This window comes from Acomys minous (genome assembly GCF_964271855.1).
Source record: "Acomys minous genome assembly, chromosome: 1".
In the NCBI taxonomy this organism is placed as follows: Eukaryota; Metazoa; Chordata; class Mammalia; order Rodentia; family Muridae; genus Acomys; species Acomys minous.
In genome coordinates, this window is record NC_140483.1 from 133,761,175 (window position 1) to 133,782,540 (window position 21,366).

Below are 21,366 nucleotides of genomic sequence, written 5' to 3' on the forward strand. Positions count from 1 at the left end.
CACTCCCACCAGCAATGGAGGTGTGTTCCCTAATCACAACACCCCAGTCAGCCAGCATCTGCTGTCACTTGAATTTTAGATTTTTGCCATTCTGACCTGTGTAAGATGGAATCTTAGAGTTGCTTTAATTGGCGTTTCCCTGATGGCTAAGTGTTTAAGTGTTTCTCGGCCAGTACAATGCCATTCACTATTCCACTATTGAGAATTCTGTTTATCTCTGTATCATGCTTTCAATTGGGTTTATTGGTTTATTGGTATTTAATTTCTTGATCGCTACATAAACTTGGGGTATGAGCCCTTTGTTGCATGTAGGGTTGTTGAAGATGGTTTCCTGGTCTGTAGGTAGTAGTTTTGTTCTGTTGATGGAATCCTTTTCCTGACTGGAGCTTTTCCATTTCTTGAGGTTCCATTCATTAATTGCTAATCTTAGAGCCTGAGCTGATGGTATTTTGTTCAGAATTTTGAGCACTGTGCCAATGAGTTCAAGGCTCTTCACCACTTTTTCTTGCAACAGATTTAATATGTCTGGTTTTTTGAGGAGGTCTTTAATCCACTTGGATTTTAATTTTGTGTAGGGTGATGAATAAGGGTCTATCTGCAATTTTTTACACATAGGTGTGTGGGTTAATTTCTGTGCCTTTGATTCAATTCCATTGATCCACCTCTCTTTTTCTTGTCCTTGATTTCAGTGAAATTGATTTAAGTTCCACTCCATTTAGTTTGATGCTGGCTATAGGCTTGATGTATATTGCCTTTGCTGTGTTTAGATATGTGTCTTGTATCCCTGATCTCACCAAGACTTTTATCATGAACAAGTGCTGGATTTTGTCAAATGCTTTTTTAGCAACTAAAGAGATGATGATGTTAGCATCTAAAGAGATGGTCACATGGGTTTTGTTGTTTTTTTAAATTGTTGTTTATTTGTTTTACTTTCAGTTTCTTTATATGGTAGATTACACCGATAGATTTATATGTATTAAACTGCATGTCTGGGATGAATCCTACTTGGTCAAAGTAGATGATATTTTTGATGTGTTCTTGGGTTCAGTTTGCAAAAATTTTAATGATTATTTTTGCATCATTGTCATTAGAGAAATTGGTCTAAAATTATTTTTCATTGTTGCATCTTTTTGTGGTTTAGGTATCAAGGTGGCTGTGGCCTCATAGAGTGCACTTGGTAATGTTCCTTCCATTTCTCTTTTGTGGAATAGTTTGAAAAAAAGTCATATTAGCTCTTCTTTAAAGGTTTAGTTGAACTCTTCACTGAATCCATCTGCATCAGAGTTTGTTTTTGTTGGAAGAGTTTTGATGACTGCCTCTATTTCCTTCGGAGACATAGGTCTATTTAATTTGTATGTGATCTTGATTCAATGTTCGTAAGTGGTATCTATCAAAAAAATTCATAATTTATTTCAGATTTTCACATTTTGTGGCATATAGGCTTTTGAAATAAGACCTAATGATTTTTTGGATTTCCTTAGTGTGTGCCATTATATCTACCTTTTCATTTCTGATTTTGTTAATTGGAATACTCTCCCTCTGCCTTTTACTTAGTTTGGATGAGAGTTTGTTTATCTTGTTGATATTCCCAAAGAACCAAATCTTGGTTTTGTTGTTTTTTTGAATTGTTTCTAATTTACTGATTTTAGCCCTGAATTTGATGATTTCCTGTCATCCACTCCTGTTTGTTTGTTTGTTTTTTTAGTTCTAGAGCTTTTAGATCTGCTGTTAAGTTGCTAGTACAGACTCTATTTTCTTTATGAACACAGTGCTATGAAGTTTCCTCTCAGCACTGTTTTCTTCCATTCCATAAGTTTTGGTATTTTGTGCCTTCATTTTCATTGTACTGTAGAAATTCCTAACAAAATTAGTTCCTGACCCAGAAGCCATTGATTAGGGAGTTGTTCAGTGTCCATGAGTTCGTATACTTTCTGTTGTTGTTGCAAGGGATTATTTTGATCTTCTTGTATTGGTTGAGATTTGCTTTTCTACCAAGTATATGGTAATTGTGGAGGTGCTGAGAAGAACGTATATTCTTTTGTGTTTTGGTGAAATTTTCTGTAGGTATCTGTTAGGTCTATTTGATTCATGGCATCTATTAGTTTCATTATTTCTGAATTTAGATTCTGTCTCAATGATCTGTCCACTGGTGAGAGTGGCATTTTAAAGTTGCCCATGATTAATGTGTGTGGTTTGAAGTGTGGTTTAAACTTTAGTAATGTTTCTTTTACAGATGTGGTTGACCTTGCATTTGGGGCATAGATGTTCAGAGGTAAGGTGTCATCTTGGAGTATTTTTCCTTTGATGAGTATGAATTATCCTCCATTTCTTTTGATTAGTTTTGGTTGGAATTTGATTTTGTTAGATACTAGAATGGCTACTCCAGCTTGCTTCTTGGGTTCATTTGCTTGGAATTCCATTTTAGAGCCCTTTACTCTGAGGTAATGTCTATCATTATACTGAGGTGACTTTCTTTTATGCAGCAGAATAATGGGTCCTGTTTTCACATGAGTTCTGTTAGCCTGTGTCTTTTTATTGGGGGAGTTGAGGCCATTGATGTTTAAAGATATTAATGACCAATAGTTGTGAGTTCCTGTTTTTTTTTTTTTATGGTGGTGGTAGTGGTGGTGGTGGAGTGTGTGTGTGTGGAGGAGGGGAGTGTGTTTCCTTTCTTTTGGTTTTGGAGATGTAGGATTATGTATTTCCTTTGTTTTCCTTGGTGTAGTTAGCTCCCTTAGGATGGAGTTTTCCTTCTTGTATCTTCTGTAAGGCTAGATTTGTGGCTAGGTGCTGTTTGAACTTGGTCTTGTCATAGAAATTCTTGTTTTCTCCATCTATGGTAACTGGAAGTTTTGCTGGGTATAGTATTCTGGGTTGGCATCTGTGGTCTATTAGTGTCTGTATGACATCTATCTACGCTCTTCTGGATTTCATAGTCTTTGTTGAGAAGTCAGGTGTAATTCTGACAAGTAAGTGAGCAAGGAGCAAAGAGTGAGACAGACAGCAAGAAAGACTGACAGAGACAGATAGCCAGATAGAAAAGTTCTCCTGGGCTTTAAGACCTTCAGCTTGTACAGCATATGCCTGAGTCTCTGAGTGTTTCTTTTTTTCCCTTCCATTCCTCAGCTTCTCCTCAACAACTGGCTCATTTAGCTAGTTGTTCAACCAATGTTTGGTTTCCTTTAACCATCCATTCACTGCCTGCTTAATTCTGTCTACCACTCAGCCACCTCTCTTCTCTCCTGTTTTCTGTTCCTGGACCTGGTCTTGGGAAGTGGCAATTCACAAAGAAGAAACAATAATAAGAAGAAATTATATATACTTAGGGCAAAGATCAAACTTTCCCCAAGGAACTCCACACCTTGTAATGATCAGGAAGTAATGTAATGACAATATTGCCCCTTTTCTGACCTTGACTGTACTCAGTGAATCTATTGTTTGCTCTCTGTCCCCCACACCCTTCTCTCTCTGGGTTTTCAAGAAAGATTTCTCTGAGTAGCCTTGGCTGTCCTGGACTCACTTTGTAGATCAGGCTGGCCTTGACCTCACAGAGATCTGCCTGTCTCTGCCTCCCATAGTGCTGGGATTACAGGCATGTACTACATCTTCCCGGCCTTTTTTCTGTCTTATCTTGTGCTGGAAGGTTGAAAGGGAAGAAGAGAAATGGTGGAGAAGTGTGGAGGAAAGGAGGGCCCACAAAGTATCAAAATATGTTTATAGACATCCTTGTCTTCTGGCCCTTACAATCTTTCTTCCACCTCTCATTTGATGTTCCCTCAGCTTTGGCTGTAGGAGTTATATTATAGGTGTCTCAATTTATGCTGAGCATCCAATGGTCAGATGTTTTGATGTTCTCTATTTCCTGAAAAGAGAGACTTCTTTGATGATATATAAGAGAAATTTCACTGTAGAGAGTTTTCACTCCTAGAATTTTTCATGGGTGCTTTAATTTTAATGAAAATTATTCATTATGGCTCACAATTCCAGGTTACAGTCTGATATTGCAGAGAACTCACAGCAGTAGGACTGTAAGATAGCTAACACACTGGATCCACAGTTAAGAAGCAAACACTAAATATTGTATCCCCATGCCTTAGTTTAACATCACTGATTCTTAGTCTTGCACTAGAAAATAAACTTAACCCTTGAACTGGACAAGAAGTAAATGGAAATTTTATATTTTACTTTTGTGTTACCAGTAGGAGGACAAAACATGGTATAATAGAAACTTTTGAGAGAATATCATTTGGAAAGAAAACAAGACAAGCTTAGGCATAAAAAACCATAGATACCAAAAACTGAAGAGCAATGGTGCAACAAACTATGTGTAGGCAGCGAAAAGTTTCAATAGGAAGTTTACAGAAATGTTTTTCTTTCATGCTCCATGAAGTGTTAGCTTGATATAAAGATATCAGGTCTGCGATATATAGATTTGCTTAAAGTGTAACTCTCTATTGTTATTACTATAGTGCATTGTCAAGAATTGATAAAGCCTTAAATCTTTTCTTCCAAACCATGAGTGTAAATAATTCTGCTGTTAAAATTCTGCTGTTGTTCCCAAAATATATCTATAAAATAGTTTTATTTGTTTGTAGTCTGAGGACACTTTTTATTTGCTTCTTGAATAAGTGTGGAATAAGTGTGGAAGCTTATAACAAATATTTTTATGATGACTAAGAACTAAACCTATGTATAAGACACTGAAAGCAGATCAGAGCTGTAGCAGACTGGATGTTTTCTTAACTTGCTAGATATTGTATGAAATCAATGAGCATTGTTTGAATAACGACACTATTTTGGACTAAACTGTGTACCCTTAAAATTTAAGAAACAAGATAAATCGAAGGGTAACTTATATTTAAATAACCACAACAAACAGTATCTGACATAATTTTATGAGAACGTAGGATTGTGCATGATTTGTATGTTTAACACTGATTCTAATTTTGTAATATCATCATCACTAGAGGAAATTAAACAATATATTTTATGTATGTATTTTAAAGATTAACTAATTTTATGTTTCCGTTCCTCTTGCATTATTTCTCAAAAAACGAAGAATAAGTTATAATGGGGTTAGGTGTGTGCCATCAATACATTCTCAAACTATTGACTGTAAATACTTTGAGCATTTGCTATTATAATGAGCTTGGAAGTGAATTCTTGTCTTATTACAAGGTAATGACCGCCCTCTAGTGGTTGCTGGATCTTTGTAACTACCAAGAACACAATTTCATTTTCAATTCATTCAACATTGTAAACTAAAAAGAAAAAAAAATATTTCAGGAATAATATGCTAATGCACAAATGCTAGAATAAAAATGCATATACTCTCTACATCTAAAAATAGATCTAAAAATATCTCCACTACAGTACTAACATTTTCTTAATATCACTTAATTGAATGCTTAAGTTACAATTGAAAATGCTAGGCCTTACTTTTTGTATCACTTGTCAACACACTGTAATAATATCAAGAGTAGTTACTGCAAGAAGTTGTTTATCTACATTGGCCTTAGTTAGGTCTAATGGACTGAACACATGTTGATGTGATTAAATATATTGTATACTTTATTTTGTTTTAAATCAACAGATTTGATCTTTAAATTGCTCATCAAAAATTCATGAATTGTAATGTGTAGATAATTTTGTAAGTGGATATAATTAATTTGAAAATATCAGTTCAGCCTAGGTGTGATGGCTTGCTCCTATACTCCCAGCAGGATAATTGCAAATTTGAAGTCAAGAGTGGTCTGCTATAAATAAGATAATATAAATTCTTAAAGTACATTAATATTAATTTATATTAGTTTATTTTGTAGAACCTATGTTAACATAAATAACCTTTACTATGGAGGAGATGTAAATTTGAGCTTGAATTTAAATTTTTATTCTTTTAAAAATATTTAAAATTTTTATTTTATCATAATTTATTCACATTACATCCTGATTTTAATCCTCTCACTCCCATTTTCTTATTCCCACCCTCCTTCCCTCTTTAACCCTATACGTATTCCCCTCCACTAGACCTCTCACAGATGGGGTCCTCCTTCCCCACCATCTCACCACAGCTTATCAGGTGTCATCTGGACAGTCTGCATCCATTCCCTCTGTTGTCCCACAGGGCCTCTCCACCAAGGGACAGTAATTGAATCACAGACATCAGAGTTCTTGTTAGGGGCAATTCTCTGCTCTTCTCTGCTTTCCCCATTTGGGGAATTAGCTGTCCATCAGCTACTTCTGAACAGGGGTCTAGGTTCTCTGTTTGCAATCTCCTTGACGAGTCTCTCAGTTTTTGGAGATTCCCTTGATTCCAGATCCACCAGTCTTGATAGTCTCTTTGTGGACATCCTGACACCCACGCTTCTTCCTGTACTTCCATCCCCCAACTCTTATATATAACTCACTGCACTTCACGCAGAGTCCAGCTGGGAGACCCGTTATTTGTCCTGATATTCCTCAGGGTGGAGTATCACAGAGGACATCTATGTTGAGGTAATATCTATTTACAAGCGGGTATATACCATTTGTATCTTTCTGAGTCTAGGTTACTTTACTCAGGATGGCCTTTTATAGTTCCATCCATTTGTCTGAAAATTTCAAGATTTCCCTGTTTTTGATAGCTGATTAGTAATGCGCTGTGTAAATGTAAGACAATTTCTTTATCCATTCTTTGGTTGAGGGACATCTAGGTTGTTTCCAGATTATGGCTTTATGAATAAGGCTTCTATGAACATAATTGAGCAAATGTCTTTACTATATGGTGAAGCGTGTTTCAATTATATGCCAAAGAGTAGTATAGCTGGTTCTTGAGGTAGCACTATTCCCAATATTCTGAGAAAGCACTAGATTGATTTCTAAGGTGATTGTACGAATTTGCACTACTACAAGCAATGGGGGAATGGTCCTTTTTCTCCATATCCTTGCCAGCATGTGCTGTCACTTGAGATTTTGACCTTAGCTATTCCTATAGTGTAAGATAGAATCTCAAAGTTGTTTTAATTTGCATTTCCCTGATGACTAAGGATGTTGAGCATTTCTTTAAGTGTTTCTCAGCCATTTCACATTCTTCTGTTGAGAATTCTCTGTTTCATACTGTACCCCATTTTGAAATTGGGCAATTTGTATATTTTGGATATTAGCTCCTTGTTGGATTCTTTCCCCATCTATGTGCTGTCATTTTGTTCCATTTACAGAGTCCTTTGCCTTACAGTAGCTTTTCAGTTTCATGAGGTCCCATTTATTAACTGTTGACCTTAGAGTATAGAGTCCTTTGCCTTACAGAAGCCTTTCAGTTTCATGAGGTCCCATTTATTAACTGTTGACCTTAGAGCATGAGCTATTGGTGTTTTGTTCAGGAAGTTGTCTCCTGTGCCAGTGAGTTCAAGGCTCTTTCTCACATTTTCTTCTAACAGATTTAGTGTGTCTGTTTTTATGTTGAGGTCTTTAATCTATTTGGACTTTAGTTTTGTGAAGGTGATAAATTTGGACTTATTTCCATTTTTTCTACATGTAGACATCAAGTTAGACCTGCACCATTTGTTGAAGATGCAATATTTTCCCCGTTGTATGGTTTTATTTTCTCTGTCAAAAAATCAAGTGTCCATAGGTGGGTGGGTTTATTTCCATTTTAAAATTCAATTCTATTGATCAACCATGCTATTCCAGTGCTATGCCGGTTTTATTACTGTTGATCTCTAATACAGCTTGTAATCCAGGATGGAGATTCCTCTGGAAGATCTTTTATTTTACATGATTGTATTGCTATTCTGGATTTTTATTTTTCCATATGAAGTTGATAATTGATCTTTCAATGTCTATAAAGAATTGTGTAGGTATTTTGATGGGAATTGCATTAAATCTGTAGATTTCTTTTGGTAATATGGCCATTTTAATAAATTGATTCTCCTGATCCATGGGCATGGGAGATCATTACATCTTCTGATATCTTCTACAATTTCTTTCTTCAGTGACTTGAAGGTTTTTGCATACAAGTCTGTTACTTACTCAATTAGAGTTACTCCAAGATACTTTATATTTCTTGTGGCTATTGGAAAGGGTGTAGTTTTGCTACTTCTTTCTCATCCTGCTTGTCATTTGTATAAAGGAGGACTGCAGATTTTTCTATGTTGGTTCTGTATCCAACCACTGTGCTGAGGGAATTTATCAGTTGTAGAAGTTCCTGGTAGAGTCCATGGGGTGTCTTTTTGGGAGTGTACACTATTTTGGGGGTATGCTATCATATCATCCACAAACTCTTGTTTCTTTCCAGTTCGTATTCACTTGTTCCCCATCAATTGTCTGATTGCTGTAGATAGGACCTCTAGTACGATACTGAAGAGATACAGAGAGTGGTCAGCCTTGTCTTATCCCTGATTTCAGTAGAATTGCTTTAATTTTCTCTCCATTTATTTTGATGTTGGCTATAGGCTTGCTGTATATTGCCTTTACTATGTTTAGGTATGTGCCTCTCTCTAAGACTTTTACCATGAATGGATGTTAGTTTTTATCAATGCTTTTTCAGCACCTAAAGAGATAATCATTTTTTTCCCTTCAGGTTGTTTATGTGATGGATTATATTGATGTATTTCTATATATTAAACCACACATGCATGTCTGCAATGATGCTTACTTGGTCATGGTGAGTGATATTTTTGATGTGTTCTTGAATTCAATTTGCAAGTTTTTTGTTTGTTTGTTTGCAATGTGTCAAAAAGCTTTATTCCCTATATAGCTCACGCTTTCTTGCCAGCTGCCTTTGGTGCAGGTGCTTTATGGGCTGGGGCCTTTGGACCCTTCTGACCTTTGGCAGGAGGAGCTGCCTTTTGGCCTGCAGCCTTCTGGGCAGGGGCCTTCTGGGTCGCAGCCTTCTTGCCTGGTCCTGTTGCCTTCTTGGCTGGGACTTTAGCTTTAGCAGTAGCAGCTGCTGCAGCAGCCGCTGCAATGGCAGCCTTAGCAACAGGTGCTTTCTTGGGAGAAGCTTTCAGGATAGCAGCTCTTTGAAGTTTCTTGACTTCAGTCTTAATTATTCTGTTTCTCATTTTCTTTGCCTTCATAACTTTGAAACGATCAAAATCTGTCATCTTGGCTTTCCTTTCTCTGGCATCAATCTTCTTGGCCCATCTTGTAGCTTCCCATTTCGTATTGATATCTGCCTTCTCCCAAGCTTTTCGAACATCTTTTTGCCGGGCACTGTGGGGGAATTTGAGGATGAAGTCAGTGAGCTGCATGCATTTAAAAGGCATGGCTTGTCTCCTCACCCGAGTGCAGGGTCCATCCACCAGAGTCCTGTTCTGATCAATAACATCTACTATCACGATCAGCTTTCCAGCATGAGGCCCAAAGGAGACGTAGGCCACCTGGCCAACCTCCACCAAACGCCTGAACACCATGTCTGCGGCGTTCAGCGAGAAGCAATTTGCAAGTATTTTATTGAGAATGTTTGCATCAATGTTCATAAGAGAAATTAGTCTGAAATTCTTTGTTGAGTCGTCCTGAGGTTTCAGTATCGAGATGACTAAGGCCTCCTAGAATGAGTTTAGTACTGTCCCTGTGATTCCATTTTGAGGAATAGTTTGAATAGAACTGGTATTAGCTCTTCTTTGAAGTTCTACTAGAATACTTAGCTGAATCCATATGGACCTAGGTTTTTTTTTTTTTTGCTTGGGAGGTTTTTTATGTCTGCTTCTATTTCATTAGGAGATATAGAACTATTCAATTTGTTTGCCTGATCTTGATTCAATTTGGGTAATTGGTAGTCATCATGAAAATTGCCCATTTCTTTTAGGTATTTAGGTTTGTGGTATATAGGCTTTCGCAGTAAGACCTAATGATTCTTTGGACTTCCTTGGTATCTGTCATGTTTCCCTTTTTATTTCTGATTTTGTTTATTTGAATACTACCCCTCTGTCTTTTAGTTAGTGTGACTAAGGGTTTGTATATCTTGGTTTTCTGAAAGAATCAGCTCTTGCTCAATCCATTTATCCACAAATTTCGGGAATTCCCTGTTTTTAATAGCTGAATAGTATTCCATAGTGTATATGTACCACAGTTTCTTTATCCATTCTTCTACTGATGGACACTTAGGCTGTATCCATGTTCTGGCTATTATGAATGAGGCTGCTATGAACATGGTTGAGCAAATTTTCTTGTTGTGTGCAGGAGTATCTTCTGGGTATATTCCAAGGAGTGGAACAGCTGGTTCTTAAGGAAGCCCTATTCCCATTTTTCTGAGATAGCACCAGATAGATTTCCAAAGTGGTTGTACTAGTTTGCATACCCACCAGCAATGAAGAAGTGTTCCCTTCTCCCCACATCCTCGCCAGCATGTGGTGTTGCTTGAATTTTTGATCTTAGCCATTCTGATGGGTGTAAGATTGAATCTCAGAGTTGTTTTGATTTGCATTTCCCTGATGATTAAGGAGGTTGAGCATTTCTTTAAGTGCTTCTCAGCCATTTGATATTCCTCTGTTTAGTTCCAAGCCCCATTTCTCAACTGGGTTATTTGGTTTGGAGGTGTTTAATGTCTTGAGTTCTTTATATATTTTGGATATTAGACCTTTGTCAGATGTAGGGTTGGTGAAGATCTTTTCCCAGTCTGTAGGCTGTTGCTTTGTTCTCTTGGCAGTGTCTCTTGCCTTATAGAAGCTTCTCAGCCTCATGAGGTCCCATTTATTAATTGTTGACATTAATGCCTGGGCTCTTGGTGTTCTGTTCAGGAAGTTGTCTCCTGTGCCAATATGTTCCAGGCTCTTCCCCACTTTTTCTTCTAAGTGACTTAGTGTCTCTGGTTTTATGTTGAGGTCTTTAATCCACTTGGATTTGAGTTTTGTACAAGGTGACAAATATGAGTGAGTTAACCCAGAAGCAGAAAGACTCAAATGGTATATACTCACTTATATCTGCATATTAGCCCAAGGGGCATGTCCCACAAAAGCCTTCACTTACCAGGAAACTGGGACAGAGGGGAGGACATCCTACTGGGACTCTAGATGAGAGAAGCATGGGAGAATAGCAAAGTAGAAGGATCCAGAGGGTCCTAGAAACCTACAAGTAGAACATTATGATAGGCAGATTTGGGCTCAGCGGTCCTGCTCAAACTAAGGCACCAGCCAAGGACAATACAGGCCTTAAACTTTAAACCCCTACCCAGATCTAGCCAATGGTCAGAACACTCTCCACAGTAGAGTGGAGAGTGGGATATGACTTTCTCAAGTACTCTGGTGCCTCACCTTTGACCATGTCCCCTGGAGGGGGAGACCTGGTGGCACTCAGAGGAAGAACAGCAGGTTACCAAGAAGAGACTTGATACCCTATGAGCATATACAGGGGGAGTTAATCCCCCTCAGGAAGTCATAGGGGAGGGGAATAAGGGGAAAATGGGAGGGAGGGAAGAATGGGAGGATACAAGGAATGGGATAACCATTGAGATGTAACAAGAATAAATTAATAAAAAAAAGGAAAAAAAAAAAGAATCAGCTCTTGGTTTCATTGATTCATCAGTATTTTCCTCAGATCTGTAGCAGACTACTTGCTACAGCCTTTCTTCCTCAACTCCACCATCACCAGTGAACCACATAGATCTTTCTCTCCAAGATCTTTCTCTTAAACTTACTGCCTTAGTGTTGACCCCATTTACAACAGGAATTCCCTGGGAGCCTATAGCTATTATATGTAGAGGAGCAGATAAACTAATGGCAGATTGTCACAGTTCTCTCCATTCCTCCAAGTCCAACCCCTCAGTAACATCTCCAAGTTTGTAGCAGATCAACTGCTGTGGCATTTCTTCACTCTCTTCCCCAATTCCAAGGACACTAAGCAGATCCTGGGTAGACACTCTGCTTTTTTTCATTTTTTTGGACTTCCTCAGCTCCTCTCTCTTAGACTACCTCCATTCCAAAGTCTTACTATTCAATACCTGTAACCCCAGTGGTCACATTTATCAGTATCCCAGAAGAATTTCCTGTCTGGCAGGACACAGCTATAGCACTCTTCTAAGAGATGGAGAAACCAAAGAACATACAACAAAGACAAGACCAGATATCAGCACCTAGAATTACAATCTCTCCAAGTTGAGATACTTCCACACCAGCATAAAAATCTTTCAATACACCCAGGACAATATGTCTCTACTAGATTACAATAGCCCTTCCACAACAGGCCCAAAGTAGTGTAACATAACTGAAATACTAGAAAATGACCTTAGAATAGCATTTATGAATATGTTAGAGGTCCTATAGGAGAAAATGAATAAATCCCCTTAATGAAATCTATGAAAATACAGTGAAATAAAATGAATAAAACAGTGCATAACATGAAACTGGAAATAGAATCAATAAAGAAAACCCAAATTTAGAGAAATCTAGAAATAAAAATTTAGGAACTAGAACAGAAACCTCAAAGACAAGCTTTACCAACAGAATATAAGAGATGAAAGACAGTATCTCAGAGAGGGAAGATATAATGAAAAAATGGATATTTGGTTGCAGAAAATGTTTAATTTAAATAAATCCTTGAACAAGACATCCAGTAAATATGGGACACTAACAAATCAATCCCTACTGAAGAAAAACTCTGTAGAGGAATTTTAATCTAGCAATATGGTTTCTCTGGCAAAGGATCACATCCAAAGACTTTCTGGGTCTGTGTGATCTATATTATATAAATGACACATCTTTAATACCTCTGGCTGGAATACAGATGTACTCTTAGTACAGAGCTTTAATCCAATGTAGGTAAGGTTAGTTTTGTAGAAGGAAGAACTCATGTCAGAAAGTGATGTTTAATTGAAATCCAGTCAAATTGACAAATCAGAGAAATATTTTTAAAAAAATAGGATATGCCCAATTCTCATGGCAACAGAGAGGAAACAAAGGAGACTTAAGAGAGAACAGCATAGAGGAAGAAGGAAAGGAGGCAGTTTTACAGGGTGAGCTTTACAGAGGCAGGTTGAAAAGAGAACAATTTAGACACAGGCAAAGACAAGGTGATCCAGAGAATGTAAAGGGACCAAAAGATTATAACGGATTTCTAGAGTTAGTTTGAGGCCAAGAAGAGCAATTCAGAGGCCAAACAGAACACCGTTTAAATTAGTCAGCTTGGAGAGGAGTTTTGAGCCAGAAGAGTTGAGTTAAACCAGCCAGCTGGAGTTGAGAAAGAGCTAGAAAGGGTAAGCTTATTCAGTACAAAGTCTCAGAAGCAGAAACCATTGTAGGCCTAGATTAGATTGCATGGAGGCTAGAAGCTTCCAGGACTAGGCCTAGGTAAACAACAATTATATCAGGCAAATAATAGTTATATTTATAAAATATAACTACAAATAGTTATATTTACAAAATTCAAATGTGACTAGGTAAACCACATCCCCAAAAGTGTAAGTAATAGACTAAGAAGAGTGATTCAAAACAATGCACACTTTACACACCACCACAATCACAAAATAAAAGAAATTATTAAACATTATTCATTGGTATCTCTCAAAATCAATGGTCTCAATTACCTAACAAAATGATATGGACTAAGAGAATGGATAGTAATACAGGATGCATCCTTTTGCTGCATCCAAGAAATATACCTTTCCATCAAGGACAGATACCATACCAGGGTAAGAAGACAGATAAATTTATTCCAGTAAAATAAATCTACAAAGCAAGCTGGTTCATCCATTTTAATATCTGACAAAATAGACTTCAGATGAAAACTAATCAGAAGAAAGTGGAAAGGACATTATATACTCATCAAAGTGAAAAAAAAACCTCCCAGAGGATATTGGATTTTAATGCCTATGCACCAAATATAAAGTTAACAAGTTTGTAAAAGCAACACTGCTAAAGCTTGAGCCATGCATTGGCCCTCACATAATGATAGTGGGAGACGTCAATAACCCACTTTCATCATTAGAATGGTCTGCCATATGAAAATTAAACAGAAAAATTCTGGAGCTTAGTGATATTATAAGCCACATGGATCCAAGAGAGATTTTGACACAGAGTCTTATGAAAGCAGCTCTTTGAAATTTCTCCAAAACTGACTTAATACTCAGACCCAAAGCAAGTTTCCACAGATAGAAGGAAATTGAAATAAAATCCTGAATCCTATTTGACCATCTGAGATTAAAGCTAGATACTGGAACATCAGAAGCAACAGAAAGTTTAAAGACTCATGAAAACTGAATAACTCAACACTGAATTAACACATGTGTCAAGACAGAAATTAAGAAAGGCTTTCTAAAACTGAATGAAAATTAATACAACACATAGACAAACTTATGAGACACAAAAAGTAACTTTTTACAGGCAAGTTCACAGCATTAAGTACCAATATGAATATAAGAGAGACCTTAACAGCACACCTGAAAGCTCTAAAATGAAGACAATGAAGAAGAAGAAGAAGAAGAAGAAGAAGAAGAAGAAGAAGAAGAAGAAGAAGAAGAAGAAGAAGAAGAAGAAGAAGAAATCAGATCCCAAAGAAGTAGCTGGCAAAGCATAATCAAACTCAGAGCTAAAATCAATAATATAGAAAGAAAATCCAACAGAAAGAATCAATGAAACGTAGAGTTGGATCAATGATAAAACCAGTAATATTGATAAACCTTTATCCACAAGTTTCCTCCTGTAGAAGATTGGAACAAATACAAAAGATTGGACACATGTCTCTTTTCCTAAATCAGAAGTTATTTCCAACTGGTAACCACTTGCAAATGAAAATGTAATTTCCTAGAGGGAGTCTTCCTAGGAGGGGGAAACCCTACTTTTTGAAGAGGAGGCTGCATGATCAACAATTGATGCCCAACAGAATAAAAAACCAAAGCCATATTTGATGTATCCAGGGCCTTTCCAATATTTATTTTTTATAATTATTTATCATCTATCTATCTATTTATCATCTATCTATCTATCTATCTATCTATCTATCTATCTATCTATCTACCTATTGGACTCTTTCCCTTTTGTTTCGTATTTTTCCCTTTCCAAATGTATTAGTTTTTGTTTTATCATTTATAAAAATATTTTTATTATGTTTCTTTTTCAACATATACATTTGTCTTATTACATATGAGTAAAATAAACTACATTCAGCAGTAAGAACCATGAGAAAATCAGAAATTATATAAATATTACATTCATAGTGATTTGGTTATTTGTATTTAGCAAACCTCAAGTAAATATCTTTACTATCTTGTTGGGTCTAAATTTCTGAATGGAGATTAATATCTATCATATCTCATCTCCATTAACTTAAAACATCTATCTTGATCTAAAAACATCTTCACACCTAACCTATTAAGCTAAATTGAAAGACTAAACTATCTGGTCTTATTATCCTTTAGAAGGCTGTTTCTTTTCTAATGAGAGACAGAAAAGGTATGCATCAAATTGAGAGGGCCATGGGATAGGAATTCAGAAGTGTAGAGGGAAGGAAAGCTATAATCAGGATATTATGTGAGAAAATTATTTTCAATTAAAAAGGAAACTAAGGCACAATGGAATGTATAATGGAGGGAGTATAGAATGAAAGGACATCACAATCCAGAATATAAAATTGTATCTCCAGGTCTTGCTTTCAGTAATTTGCATATTTTCAGGTCTTTGAGGCCTTCTTCTTCTTCATCATCATTTGTAAAGTAGCTACAAAGACCAATTGTTTGTGAGGAAACCTTTATATAAACAAGAAAATATTACTGATGAACATAAGGTGGGGAAAGAATCACCTGCAGCTGAAGGAACAGGATTATTTTCTCTTTTCCCAAAAGCTACATGAAGCTTAATGCCCTATTGTTTATGGTGATGCAAACAAACATACCTCCTATCAAATTCATCTCCAACAGAAGTCTAAGCAATTGATAACTGGTGAGAAAATACCAGGCCCTTGAATTTGAGAGCACCTGGCAGTTTAATGGGAATAGGGAAGTTTCATACTTAGGTTAAATACAATGAGGAGAAATACCTCTGCCCTAGGGTCTCTGTAATCTCATCTAAATCTATACTATTACTTAAAAATATTTAAATAGAAAGCAGGCATTATAAGGATTCATTGAGATTTCTTTTTTACTTGAAAAGGACTATTTGGATTGGCAGAACATCCTTGTAATTTTCCTAATGTATATTCAATTTAAATTTCTGAAATTTAGAGAATATTAAAAACAACAACAACAACAACAACGGACTCTAAAGAACTCAGAAAGTGATGCCTTCTATATCTTTCTTTATTATAATTTATTGAACTTACATCCCAATTCCCACCCTTCCTCCTGCTTCTGCCCCACTAGATGTCTGATGGGCATGGCTTCTTCACCTTCTGACCACAGCCTATCAGGTCTCACCTGGATAGCCTGTATCCCCTTCTTCTGTGTGCTCTGCATTGCTCCCCTAGTCAAGGGGATGTGATCAAATTCTTAACTGTTTTTTTTTCTGTAACTAAAAGGTTAAAAAAAATCAAAGGAATGTAACTGTTTATCTAATTTACATAGGTAATTGAATTTTTTCATTTTATTTTTGTTTTTTATTTTTATTTTTTATTTTTTATTAATTTATTCTTGTTACACCTCAATGGTTATCCCATCCCTTGTATCCTCCCATTCTTCCCTCCCTCCCATTTTCTCCTTATTCCTCTCCCCAATGACTGCTCCTGAGGGGGATTACCTCCCCCTGTATATACTCATAGGGTATCAAGTCTCTTCTTCGTAACCTGCTGTCCTTCAGTTATATTCCTATAACTTAAATGCCCGTTAAAATATATATGTGAGAATAGAGCATATTGGGACTCTATTCTTTCTCCTCAAATTTACTGTGAACTTAAAATTGCTTTCAAAACATACATGCAGAAGACTGGCAATAAATCTGTATATCTCATCCCATACAGAAGTACAAATGACCAGAAAATGTGTGAAGAAATGTTCAACATTCTTATTCAGTAAACAAATGCAAACCATTAAAAAAATCAAAGATACTTAGGGTACCAAAGAACAGAAATAAAGATCAGTATGAAGCAAAGAAGTCTTGAGAGGTGGGTGTATAAGAAAATTCTAGCTCAGTTATAACAAAATCAGCCTGGAGATGCTGACTAGAAATAGCAGGCATTAAATTCCAGCAGAGCAAACATCTCCAGTCAGTTGCCCAGACAGTCTGATTCTGCCTTAGTCATTGTATCTGCCCACCAGCAGAACGCTGCCTTTAAATCCTTTGAGTCCTTGTGATCTGTTTGACCAATATGCAACCATGATAATCTGTAAATCTCAGGATGTTGGAAGCATGTGATCAGGAAAACTCTTAGTCCCCTTTGAAACTAGTAAATATATTATGCAAAAACTGTGTCAAAACTAAAAAAAAATCCCAACAATAAAAACAAACACTAAAATTAAAAAACAACAAACAAACAAAAACTAACCAACCAACAGCAAAACCCCTTAGAGGTCTGTTTATAGTCTCTTAGTGTAATCTAAAAGGGAATCTGGTGATGCTCCAAGGGTTCAGTGGGACCAGAAAGCTTTATGTTTGCTGCCATTTTTGTTTATGCCATGTGTTTTCATTCACCTGGATGGTATTGAAGTCATACGTCCTGCTTCTTTATTATAACTTTATCCAGTATAGCAGCAAACCACTTCATTGCACACAGCTTGTGATAAGGTCAGCTTCATGCTAAAATGAACTCACCGACCACTGGAGACTGGGTCTTTATGAGATCCCTGCATCTCACAGATTAAAGGCAGACACTCACTTAATTAAATAATTTATTCTTTAAAGTTTAGTAGGAGATGAGTATATAATGACATTTCATATTTCCTCTTTTGTAAAGGAGCACCTACGTGCAAAAAGCACAGATGTCATGTTTTTTATGTAGCCTCAATCGGTCTTATTAGGTTTTCGGTTGTTTGGCCTAGAAGACACTGCTGTACAGTAGCACCTTAAACAAAAATCTGAGTCTAAATTACATATAGTGAACAATGTAATAAATTAAAATTGCCTGAATGTATACTGTTAAAACAGGACGCTTTGTAAATTTCCAGGTAAACTGTATAGAAAACTCAAAATAAGAGAGTCTTTATACTGTACATGGAGTCATCTATCATAACCCTGCTTTGGTTTTTGAATAAGTGTATGTAGCAGATACATTACAAAACATCCTCAAACTTTTGTTACAACTTTCCCTAAAAAGCAAGCAAGAAAGAAATGTTAAAACTATTATTTCAGAGTGGCTACGCGAGAGATATTTAAGAAGAAAATTGTCTTTCTTTTTCATGCATTGGAATCTGTTTAACTGCTTTATTATAGACATCTCTATATAATGAGATAAATAATTATAACTTATGATGGTTTACTTATTAGCTGTTCTTAAGGTCAGAATACCTTTAATGTTGGTCCATTTACTAGCTCACCTTTTCCTGGTCACCTAGTCAGGGATGCAGATTGAGATAAGCATGCTTAAATCTGATGTGCGAAAACCAAATCCGGTCTCCAAAGCCAACTTCTCAGTGAACTTACACAGAGCATGACAATTTGCCAACAGCAGTGGTTTAAATGAGAGTGACTCATATATCTGGAGACTTAGTGCCAATGGGTGAAACTATTTGGGAAACATTAGGAGGTGTGGCCTTGTTGAAGGAAGTGTGTCATAGGCGGCAAGCTCTGAAGTTCAAATGACTAAATATAATCCCTGGGATTTCTCTCTGCCTTGTGATTATGAATCAATATATGAGCTCTAAGTTCTTCTTTCACTCTGACATCATGGAATCTACTCTCTAAAACCATAAACCAAATAAGTATTTTTTATGAAGTTGCCTTGATCATGGTGTTTTTATCACAGCATTAGAAACTCCACCAATGTACTGTATACCTAAAGGGTAATTGTTTCTCTTTAAAACCAAACTCATTGATTTAAATACCAGGTATCCAGAGTCTCAATGGGATGTCCTCCCCTCTGTCCCAGTTTCCTGGTAAGTGAAGGCTTTCATGGGATATGCCCCTTGGGCTAGTATGCAGATATAAGTGAGTATATACCATTTGAGTCTTTCTGCTTCTGGGTTAACTCATTCATTATGATCATTTCTAGCTCAATCACATTTGACCATGTCCCCTGGAGGGGAAGACCTGGTGACACTCAGAGGAAGGACAGCAGGTTACCGAGAAGAGACTTGATACCCTATGAGCATATACAGGGGGAGGTAATCTCCCTCAGGAACAGTCATAGGGGAGGGGAATAAGGGGAAAATGGGAGGGAGGGAAGAAGGAGAGGATAGAAGGGATGTTAAGATGTAAGAAGAATAAATTAATAAAAAAATTAAAAAAATAAATACCAGGTATCTTAAGGAATTTAGAAAGTGGTGGTAATGCCATCTAAAATAAATCATTGTTAGGACCGAACATAGCTTGTGTCTCCAGTACCTAATATCAAAGATATGGAGCTCTACCTGAGTGAAAAGCTAGCTACACGCCTCATGTCTACTTTGCAATGGGACCTCTGCCTTCCGCAGTTGACAGAGTTCACAGGCTCTTGAGGTTTTAGTGGATGTAAAGTATAAGTTTGGGACCTTCAAAAGGATGAGCACGCTCTGTTTTGCTTCTGCTGCCACAGCAATTGCTCTGCTGGGTCCCATTGTGTGATAGCATAGATATACTTCTTTTATGTCATACTTGAGATATTTTAAAAGAATCACTTACCTTATGAATCAGAAGTGTTTTTTTGTTCTGGGAAATTTTTACAAGGTCTCCCAAGAGGAAAAAGATCTAGATCTCTATTGCATATTCTGTGTTATAGACAATTATATCTATTGATCAGAAATTTGACCCCAAGGTTTAGAGAGGCAGGGTGTAAATGGTCAAAAGAGGAAAAGAAGGCACTGGTTACTGCATCAACTCCTGCTTCCAGGTTCTTTCACTGACTTCATTCAATAACGAACAGCAATATGAAAGTATAAGCTGAATACATCGGTTCTTCCTCAACTTACTTCTTGGTCATGGTGTTTCGTTGCAGCAATAGAAACCCAAAGAAAGACATTGGGTTTAATGTGAAATGTGGTCAAAAATGTCTCTTTATTGGTGATTTAAAGCCATTTTGTGTATTTTGTATACATTTTATATTTATGTGGATGTATGTGCCTGCACATGTAGAAACTAGAAACAGTCTTTGGGTGTGCTCCCAACTTATTCTCTGAGAGAAGGTCTGTCTCAACTTGAGGTTATGGTCTTTTGGAGGCATGATGCTGTTTCTCTTTTTCATGTTTTGTGAATTTCTATGTTGCTATATGTGTATATGTAGGTAGGTTTCTCTTCTGAATTTTGTTGAGAGCAGGAACACTCTTATTGATCAGCCTCCTTGTGAAGTTTCAATCTTCAATATTAAGTAGGAGGAGGCAAACAGCGATAGTAACAATAGACCATACAGGACACAGCAAAAGATTTATAAGAAACCACAGTAAACTAATATATTAATATCAATCATAAAACTTAGAAATAGCACAACTACTCAAGGATATGATATTGACTTATAGATTATTTCAAGTAAGCATGTGAACATGAAGTAAATGACATAAAGAAAGAAAGGGGACAGGGAACAGGTAGGAAATAAAAAAAGTAAAGCTAGATGGATAAGAGGAAAAGAAGAGGATGAGTAAAGAAGAAACAGACACCTATAAAAAGAAAGGGGAAATTACTTTTCAATACTGAAAAAGTTCAAAATCTTAATAGATAAAATTCAGAAAGTGAATATGAGCATTTTTAAGTCAAACAGATCATGTCACAGTACTAAAAATTAAATGTAGACACGGAGACATGCTGGGGAAAAATGAGAGAAAAATAAAATAATAATAAGGAAAAATTCCCAACAATATAAAAGTGTGTAGGCAAAATTATATGAATGTATGAATGAAATGTATAAAGAACTATGGACATGACTTTTATTTCTCTTTTTTCCCCCAATAAATACCTAACATTGATTGTGCAGGTCAATAATCTTGCTAAAAGACTACACTTCAGGAAGGGAGTGCCTTAAGCCAAGCTGAAGGGCTAGGAGGAATAATTATCCCCTTAATGAGATCATATACTTTTCTTTTCCAGAAATTTCTCCCTCTTGTTCTGTTGCTATGGATCTGCTATGAAGTTCAGCAGGCCACTGTGAGTCTCTCTCTCTCTCTCTCTCTCTCTCTCTCTCTCTCTCTCTCTCTCTCTCTCTCTCTCTCATGGTTTTTCCTCTTAGCCAGTGCAGATATTTTCAGTTTCCTGATCTGAAATCTTCTCTTTTAAACACTAATAAAATTGTACTTGAGTTTCCTTCTGATTCAGTTTTTTTTCAGTTCTTTGATTAATGAGACTAAAACCTCCAGGAAAAGTCCTTAGTTTCCTGAGAAACATGTGGCTTCCTTGGCAGGACTGA

General features: G+C 36.6%; 1 protein-coding gene across 1 annotated transcript; it reads right to left on the reverse strand.

The window, feature by feature from the left end:
• Window positions 1–8,713: 8,713 nt before the first annotated feature.
• On the reverse strand, window positions 8,714–9,411 carry LOC311595297 (large ribosomal subunit protein eL14-like). The gene has a single exon (XM_084777888.1). The coding sequence runs from the start codon at window positions 9,390–9,392 to the stop codon at window positions 8,736–8,738; it is 657 nt and encodes a 218-aa protein (XP_084634014.1). The 5' UTR covers window positions 9,393–9,411; the 3' UTR covers window positions 8,714–8,735.
• Window positions 9,412–21,366: the final 11,955 nt, after the last annotated feature.

Coding starts and splice junctions, on each gene's coding strand:
- LOC311595297 (XM_084777888.1), bottom strand. CDS start 9,392: ATGGTGTTCAGGCGTTTGGTGGAGGTTGGCCAGGTGGCCTACGTCTCC.